The sequence below is a fragment of the Lactuca sativa genome, chromosome 2 (genome assembly GCF_002870075.4).
Source record: "Lactuca sativa cultivar Salinas chromosome 2, Lsat_Salinas_v11, whole genome shotgun sequence".
Lineage (NCBI taxonomy): Eukaryota > Viridiplantae > Streptophyta > Magnoliopsida > Asterales > Asteraceae > Lactuca > Lactuca sativa.
The window spans coordinates 170307034-170316623 of NC_056624.2; the positions used below are offsets into that span (position 1 = coordinate 170307034).

At 37.4% G+C, this 9590-nt stretch overlaps 1 protein-coding gene and 1 long non-coding RNA gene across 2 annotated transcripts; one reads left to right on the forward strand and one right to left on the reverse strand.

Moving 5' to 3' along the window:
• Positions 1 to 5904: 5904 nt before the first annotated feature.
• LOC111908254 (uncharacterized) lies at positions 5905 to 7869 on the reverse strand. Its single transcript, XR_002855805.3, has 2 exons — positions 7615 to 7869; positions 5905 to 6191 (listed from the first exon to the last, which is right to left on the reverse strand). It is a non-coding gene; the product is annotated as an uncharacterized LOC111908254 (long non-coding RNA).
• Positions 7870 to 8009: 140 nt separating this feature from the next.
• LOC111908253 (ribulose bisphosphate carboxylase small subunit, chloroplastic-like) lies at positions 8010 to 9030 on the forward strand. Its single transcript, XM_023904084.2, has 3 exons — positions 8010 to 8264; positions 8350 to 8484; positions 8606 to 9030. The coding sequence occupies exons 1-3, from the start codon at positions 8088 to 8090 to the stop codon at positions 8837 to 8839; spliced, it is 546 nt and encodes a 181-aa protein (XP_023759852.1). The 5' UTR covers positions 8010 to 8087; the 3' UTR covers positions 8840 to 9030.
• The last annotated feature ends 560 nt before the right edge of the window (positions 9031 to 9590 follow it).

A 9590-nucleotide genomic window follows, 5' to 3' on the forward strand; every position in this document is an offset into this window, starting at 1 on the left:
TGACTGATACATTGGTAGAGATCATTCCTAAGTTCATAGAGAGGGCTTTGTTGGTACCCCCGTATGAAGCCGATAAGGAGATGAGGAAGAACCGATACCATGATATGTTGAGATCTAACATCAGGGAGTTTGTTAGTTTTTCTGCCTCCCCAACCTTCGATGAGATGATATCCAGGGTGCATAAACGAGAGATTGATTTGGAGCATATACGGAAGAGGAAGGCAGAGCATGGGTAGACGGTTGGGGTTTCAGCGAAGAAACCCAAGGGTTTCGACACTAGGTCGAAGGGCCAGGAGAGCTGGAGCCGCTATGGAAAATACGGCTGGTCACATGATGGGTTTTGCAGATCAGGTGGTACAGGCTGCTACAAGTGCGGCAAGGCTGGACACTTTATCAAGGATTGCACTACTGTTATTGTGACATCCCCAAAATCTCGGCCAGAAAAGACCGATTTCATTTATGCTTTTTAAACATTTTCAGAGTAAATCGTTTTAATTTTAAAAGAGATGCGGAATTTGTTTCGAAAAACAAAACATGATAAAATAGATATTTATCAAAACATTTCACAAAGGAATATGATTTCATTTCATAATCAAAAGTCGGGATGTCATGTTCCGATACAGATCATAAAGCATAAACGATACCATTACAAGTCATTTAACAATATATACATATACAGACTTGTAAACAAAACAACTTGATGATTCGTCCATCTTAAGCTCTTGCGCCACTTCCTGTAATACAAATAAACTAAGTGGGTCAGGCTTGGGAGCCTGGTGAGCATATAGGGTTTTCAACCCACAATAATTATATTTAATTTCAACAATCAACAACAAACCCGATTACCCATTCCCGTTATCCTCACTTTACGTCCCTAAAACAACATCTGTTATAAGGGACCTAATCTAGGATTTTTCATCGGGACGGACATTACTGCAAAGGGGCTTCCTTAGCAATAAATATCCTAAAGGCAACCATGAGGGGGATAGAGTACACCGGTGAACACGTTGTTCACAACACCTACAGGTTATGAGCCTGCTAGTGTTCCACATGACAGTCTAGAATAATCCGTGGTCATCATCCATACTCTGCTGAATGACTAGAATAACACCAACAACATTGAGGCCTCTCATCTGTTTATTACACACCAACTATCTACCCATGTTCTACCCAACATAGTAGTAGATAAAAATATACATTTTTATACAAAGTGTAAAAACTATATAGCATGCTCGATCAATACATTTTTCCACATAACAGATGAGGCATATACACATAACACGTATTTCATAGAGAATAAATCAGATCTATGAGATAGAAGAAAGTGAATATACATTCACACATATAACAACAAAATATATACACGTAGCACGTATTTTATATAAAATACTTCATAATATTGCGTTGGAAGAAAATGACTACACACTCACCTGATCAGAAGATGATCGGGCAGCACTAGGGCTTGCAGAAGTAGTGTTTCTCCGTAGATTTGGAAGATCTTCACAAAAACCGGGCTCCTCGCGGGTAGAGCTTCAGCTCGGGAATAACACTCTTCGGGGTCCTTGGGGCTTCGGATCTTGCTTCGGGGCTCGAGAATATTACCGGGGCTTCGGGATATAAATGGCATGCTAAACGAGGAAAAACTAGAGAGAAAAGGATGGAAATGGCAAAAGAAAATCGGCTGCCTTCGCAAGCCTTTTATAGGGGGCTGGACCCTCGCACGTATGCTGGGCGTACGAGGCTACGCGGGGCGTACGCCTCGGATCGTCAGCGCTTACGTCATCATAGGTACTCGAGTGCTGGGCTTCGTCACGCTTCGTTGTACGCTAGGCGTACTTCGGATGAGTCCAGAGACTCCTCTTCGGATAATATCAGAAGTTTGAATTAAAATTAAATATTAAATATTTATTTAAACTTTGAAAACTCATATCTCCCTCATACGAACTCCGTTTTCGACGTTCTTTAAATCCACGCGTAGGTGAGACTATGCTCTACAACTTTCGTTTAGACTCCGTCGGCTAATTTTGACTTTATTTTTTTTATTTATTTTTAGTAGGCCGGGACAGAAAAACTTCGTTATAAATTCATAACTTCTTCGTCCGACGTCCGTTCTCGCCTAACTTTTCATCGTTTCTCTACTAACAACGAGATCTTCGATTCTCGTTTAGATTGTTTCGGCTAAAAATCGCTCGATCTCAAATCGAGTATTCGGGTTGTATACCGCTAAGTCGAAACTTCAGAAAATCATAATTTCCTCATACGAAGTCAGATTTTAGCGTTCTATATATATTCGGAAACCTCGTTTCAACTACTAAAACATTATCTAAAGATATCAAGTTATTTTACACTTAAATTTTGACGCTCATTTTATTCTTAATTCAATTAAATTATAATAATTAAGAAAACACACGTAAATCACATAATTCACAAATAATATATTTTTATTATTTCAAATTTGGGTTACAAAGGTTAACCTAGACTATTACATTGCTAAAAATGGCAAGCCCAGAAACACGGACATTACAGTTATCATCACCACCCAGACATCGGATCAGATTTTCTTCCATTGCAATCAGAGAGGCCACAAGAAGGCCAACTACTCGAGTTTAGCATCAGGAGGACCAGTGGTAGCTGCTTCAACGATCCTACGGATTGCTAATGGCCGTTAGGGCAAGGCAGATGTGTCTGTTATGAGGAGCATGGCTTTTTAGCTGACCATCGAGGAGGCACGTGTTGTACCGGATGTGGTGACAGGTATGTCTGTAACACCCATAAAAATCATGCCAAATTTAAACCTTTTTTTTAAAACATTTCAAAACTCGTGATCATTACAAAATTTGTTTTCAAACTAGAATGTTGTCAAAGTATCCCAGAATCAAATCATGAAAACATAAAAATGTGAGGAGCAGTACGATCACGCCTTCGTCTTCCCGCGATCGTCAAAAGTACCAGAAACAATAATCGACAAATGTAAGCTTGAAGACTTAGTGAGATATCCTCAAAATACCAACGCCATACAGATATAACCATATCATATAAACATACAAAAAAGCATATACAACATGCATAATGAGCCATCAGTCTGACTGGGCCGACTCCCGATCCTCAGTCTATCTGGACCGCTCTAAGAGCCCTCGGCACGTCTGGTTCGCCATCATCGGGGCCTTTAGTCTATCCGGACTGCTCGATGGGCCTTCGGCCTGACTAGATTTTCCCGGCCTGGGCTTACAGTCTACCCGGTCCCCCCAGGGTGTCTTGGCCTACTGCACACAGCAGGACCTGCCTCAACCCTTTCCCCAAACCAATAAACATGTGCACACAAATATCATACGCTAGCATACAATAACAGATAGTCGTACAGATCTAACTGATCTCTAACATAGCAACCATCCTACAACTACAAGTTTGTTCATCAACTTGGTGAGTTCAAGGCAATCTTCAACGGACTCGTCGAGTTTGTTCATCAACTCGGCGAGTTCATGACCATCTTCATATTACTCGCCGAGTTGACTATGCAACTCGCCGTGTCCTTGCAGACCTTCAACCATGCATACACTTTTTAAGCCATTCCAAGGTTCCAGATTACATATCCAAGCTTCTAAGGCATGTTTATCACGTAAAGTTGCAAACTTTACGCGCATACAAGGCCCTAAATGCTCTAAATGACCAATCTAAGCATCTAATGGATCTTTACACCTTAGGAGAGTCTCATCCTTGCAAGAGCTAGAAACTTTATGGACTTAGGACTCAAAAGAGGTTCAGATCTGAAGTTTCAACTTCAGATCTAGCTTCCATACCAAAATCCCTTCATGAATAACTATAGAAGCCCTTGTTTTCACATATGAATGATTCTAGAAGAAAAAGAGGTTAAGGTAATAGCTGGTTACCTCCAAAACGTGCCCACAATGAAGTAGAATCTGAATCCACACAGAAGTCTTGATGCTAGCCCCTTGATCTACAAATTTCCTTCCCAAAAGTCACTTCCCAAAGCTCCAAAACACTCTCCAAGATCTCACTCACGAAAATTAGGGTTTCTGGGTCTCACTCACTTACAGAAGACACACATTTAAGATAGAGCGCCCTCCGTGTTTTTAATTTTTTTCTTATGACACTAATTTAAGGGCACGCAATAATGCGTGACCTAAATCCTTAATTTTTGGAAGAGATGACACTTTTTTAATGTCACTCTCTTTTGCGTAACATAAATCAATGAGTGTAGTGGTTTGCGCGTCGTAAAAGGGTCTTTTTATTGTAGTGAAAAGAGAAGAAGGAACTTGTAGATCCAAAGTTTGTGTATCATTTCTAGCCTATTGAAGGTATAAAGTCTGAAACTTGCTCATTCTAAGTTTGGATCTAGGTTTAGGGAAGATTTTAGCATTTATTCGTCCCATAACTTGGAATTTTGGAGTATGGGCTACTCCAGACCATTTGAGTTGTCCTTTTGGACTCTTAGGGGTGCTTGAAGTCACAAAAATCCTATCTTGAAGGTTAAGACTCAACCATGCATGAGTTGGTGATCATCTAAGAGAGATAGAGGGCTTAATTCATGGTTTGAGTCTCAATAAGGCATGCAAGAGCATAAAGTTTGCAACTTTATGGATTAAGACACTTTTATGAGCTTGGATCTAAGTTTTGGACGTTAAAGCTTAAAGGATTAAGATATTCGAGCAATTATGGGCTGACTGACTAGTACGTCGGATGTACTCTAGAGTACACTGCCAGTGCCCTGATTCCAGATCATCAGCATACGACGGGCGTACGAGCCGTGTACGTTGTATATGCAATCTGCAGACTTAAGAGATTTTTGTGCTCGACTCTTGTCGGGATTTTGACTTGTTTAAATTTGGGCCTCAGGCCCACCTGTTGTAGCAAGACATTTTTGAGCTTTAGGCCACTTTTGGTGCTTTTGGGCCATATTGGGCCTTAGGGCCTTGTTGTTGGGCTTGGAATGCCTTTTTGGACTATTTGGATTTGGGCCTTAGTGGGGTAGACCCAATGAGGCAAGGGTTAAGCAATCCTTTCTGATTTTAAGACGAGAATTAGGGTTGGACCATCGGGTTAGAATATTGGACTAATTTCTAATTTGGGTTTTATACTTGTGCCTTAAGGAGAGGATTTCGTGAGTCATTCGTTGAGTGTGATTTGATACCTTCAGTCCAATGTGAGTTTCTTTCACTGTATCTGTGGGTCGAAGGCACCAATATTGTCTGCCCACTAGTTCATGTAGTAGTACAATGGTTGACTTCGTGAAAACTGTTAGTTATGCTTGTGTTTGCTTAATGACTCTGTGATTTTTTGTTATGATATTATATAGTAGTGGTAATGGGTGAAATAGACTAGGTATCCGGTTAAAATAGACCGAAGGGGATTGCAAGCACCCAGATATGTTTGACAGTATTCGGTTGAAATAGACTGAAGGGGATTGCAAGCACCCAAATATGTTTGGTTGTATGTTTGTATGATATGAGGTATTTTGGGGGAACTCACTAATCTTTGTGCTTACAATTTTTGGTTTATGTTTAAGGTACTTCCAGTTCGAAGGGGAAGGGCCTGGCTTGATCGCACCGCATCACCCTACGGTTTCTGCATTTTGAGATTTTGGGAATTTGCACTATGATAATATGTTGATATGATACACTTTTGACTGAGTTGATATGAGTAACATATGTTTTGAATGAATTTACAAACAAAATTTTTACACATATTTTGGGGACGTTACACATGTCATGTCTATAGGCACCCCTTTCAAATATAGACGGGGCCTACTGTAAGAGTTGCTAGACCGTATCATTGGCAAATCTTTTTGTCCCCCTACAACGTCATATCGTCGGTTTAGGTATGGCCTAGTTTTGATTTTTATTTTTTATTTTTTATTATTCCATAAAAGTAATAAAACAACTCAAATTTTTCACAAAAATATACTATCATTCAATGTCTAATGCCTACATACTATTACAAACCATTTAAAGTTTAATATAAAGTCTCTCAAAGTTAAATACATATCATTAAAGTTTGATAGTAAAATCTAATTTTCTGTCATCTGAATATTCCTGATTGTCATTCTCATCATATTGTTGTGGTGATGGTGGTCGATTCAAGCTAGTCTTATGCGCATCAAGGTCGTATGTAAGCGGCGATGGCCTTGATGGCCATTGGAATGTAGGATTGGTGCTCGCCATTATATTACAAAACTATTACAATGAAATAGTACATAGTAATAATATCATAAGCCTAGTAACGATTCCTTCATTCAACTTTTGGATGTAGTATCAAGATAAATCAATGGTATAAATCGAAGGACATCTTAGGATTTATGAAACTCCATGACAACAACTATGATGTTCATGAAGCATATTTATGAAGATTCCAGCTTCATCCAATGAAGATGGAGATGAATATCCTACATGCTATGATTATGCATTAAAATTGCAACCATCCTTTCATGAGCCATATTTTATTTCAGCAATGAATTCAAACTCATTTTTGCACAAAGGATACACGAAACGACCTGTCGTCAAAATGCTCATTCGTATGGGCGGACATAGAAAAAAATTCCAGGGGTTGCATACATGATTTTAGGAGTTGCACGCCAAAAAAAATTACATTACGAAGAAAAATATCTGAAAGAAGTTACACTGTTCTGCAAAATTTTAAGGATTCCATAGGCTACCCCGGGAACACCCTAAATTCGTCCCTCCATTCACAATCCCAATCAATTTTTTGAGACCATTCAATAACTCTTCCGAGTTTCAATTTTAAACTAGTTTAACTCTTATCAATCGTCATATATAAATGTTAAAAAATACAACTAGATATAAAATTTGTAATACCATAACAGTAGCACACTTATATTTTTTCTTAACATATCAACATACTTCAAAGTTTTATCTATAATAGCCATGGACTTACATTAATGTTTTATACAAAATAGATTAGGTAAAATTCTTAAATTAATCAAAATGTTAGTTTTTCTTATAAGCTATTAATTAATTACCATACTGTAACTTTCATCCATTGCACTTTACATGTTTACCAATATATGCAATATACTTTATCATTTAACAAAATAAGCAACGTTCCTAAAAAACAAAACATACACTAAAAATCCACAAACATGTTAATATAAAATTTTAAATACCTTAAAGATGCACCCCAAGGAGGCCAGAACTAAACAATGATTAATAATATCCACGGAACTAGCAATAGACTAATATAACAAAGAAACAAGCTGGAATGTGTATAAAGTGTTAATTTCTAGCAAGACACAAGTACATGCATATTCCACATAAGTTTCAAATTGGCAACTCACATAATAACATATATACATGAACACCAAACAAGCAATCTATGATTGTTTATGCGTGCCCCTTCCTAATTAAATTACGAAAAACATTCTATTTAGGTGTCAAATTATGATTTATTTTTCAAAATAAAATTCAAAACATGTAATTTGGCTAAAAACATCATAAACATAAAATACAAGAGTGAAAAAAGATATCTACCAGACTCACATTTATCTAGCAAAAAAAATACATAATGAAATCTTACACAAAAAATATCATAAATTTTAACAAAAAACTCAAATAAATTGTTATAAAAAAACAAAATGATTACCTTGTATAGCTCTTTTGTTGGAGCGGGGAGAAGCTGGAGGGAGGGCCGCAGAGGTGATAACATGTGAAAGAGAGGATGAGAGAGTGAAAGTTACACGATAGAGGGAGAGGAAGAGCTTGACAGATGGTGGATATGATCAGCCACATGCACCATACGTTACTAAATGGTTAATTACTCAATGATAAGGCATTACATCCTTTTAAAATCTTTGTGGACATTATGCATGTAATGTCCTCAGCCACACCATACGTTAGAATCAACATATATATATATATATATATATATATATATATATATATATATATATATATATATATATGTGTGTGTGTGTGTGTGTGTGTGTGTGTGTTTTTGTCCGTTAGATGGCAATCACTACTATATATACCTATACACCAATGGCGACTAAAATCACTCATTGGATTCTAGAAGTCCATTCCTAACCACTACCAAGAGAAGAACAGCAAATTACTTAAATGGCGTCCATCTCCTCCTCCATTGTCGCCAATGTCAGCCGGACCACCGCCACCCAAGCTAGCTTGGCTGCTCCATTCACTGGTCTCAAGTCTAATGTCGCTTTCCCAGTCACCAAGAAGGCTAACAATGACTTTTCCTCCCTCCCCAGCAATGGCGGAAGAGTGCAATGCATGAAGGTATATATATGGTGGATAAACCATAATTAAGTATTCTAATCAGTATCAGAATGTGAATCAGTTTACCAAATTTTATGTGATACAGGTGTGGCCACCAATAGGGTTAAAGAAGTACGAGACCCTTTCATACCTACCACCATTGTCCGACGCCGCATTGTCTAAGGAAATTGACTACCTTCTCCGCAACAAGTGGGTTCCTTGCTTGGAATTCGAGTTGGAGGTCTATTTCTTTTAATCGCCTTTTATTAATTTTATTAACTAATTGATTAATATAAACAAAACATAATTAATTGTAAAGTGAGTAAATATTTATATTTGTGGTGTGTATTTATAATTAATAGCATGGTTTCGTTTACCGTGAGCACCACCATTCCCCTGGATACTATGATGGACGCTACTGGACAATGTGGAAATTGCCTATGTTCGGGTGCACTGACTCAGCTCAGGTCATGAAGGAGGTTGAAGAATGCAAGAAGGAGTACCCCAACGCCTTCATCCGTGTTATTGGATTTGACAACGTTCGTCAAGTGCAGTGTATCAGTTTCATTGTCTCCAAGCCCCCAGGCGTTCTCTAAGCACCAAAATCGACCCTAGTTTGCACCAAGATTGATCAGTCTCTTCAAGACTATAGGCTCTGTGGTTGAGTTAAACAACGTGGAATTAAAATCAAAATTGATTGGTGTAAGGCTTTTCAAGATCAATGGTTCAAACTCAACTTATTGTTGTTTTGTTTTTATATGAATATAAGTAAACGGGTATTTTCTAACTCAGGCTTCAATATTTCTTTATAGTTAATATTCATCACATAAATTGAGTGTATCACTGTAGACGGATAGACCCCTTAATTTGTGGTGCTAAAGACACGTAATCATGTTCTTACAAAACAAATCCATAAAATCTATATATACGTGCGATCGTACAAATTATATTCAAAATCAAATCCTTGATTAACTAATTTTTCTAATTTTGGAAGGTGAAAAAGTTTTGACCTACCCTTTTAACTGGATATTGGGTAGATTAACGCACTTTTCCCATATTAATTAAAGGAATCGTCTTTAATTATAAAAATAAAAATGGGGCATCAGAAGCATAGAAAAAACAATCTTCTTTATTTCTCATGTAGTACTACAAAATCAAAAACCTAGGGATGTGCTATTATTATTATTTTTGGAGACCAAATCTAGTACAGAATACTTGATACATATTTGATATGGTTAAGTTACAGTTTCGGACTGGAAAAATCGATTCTAGAATCAATTTTGAAAGAGAAATTAAATATATTTTCTATTTTTTTTACTATGAATTTTTCTATCCAATTAAATGATG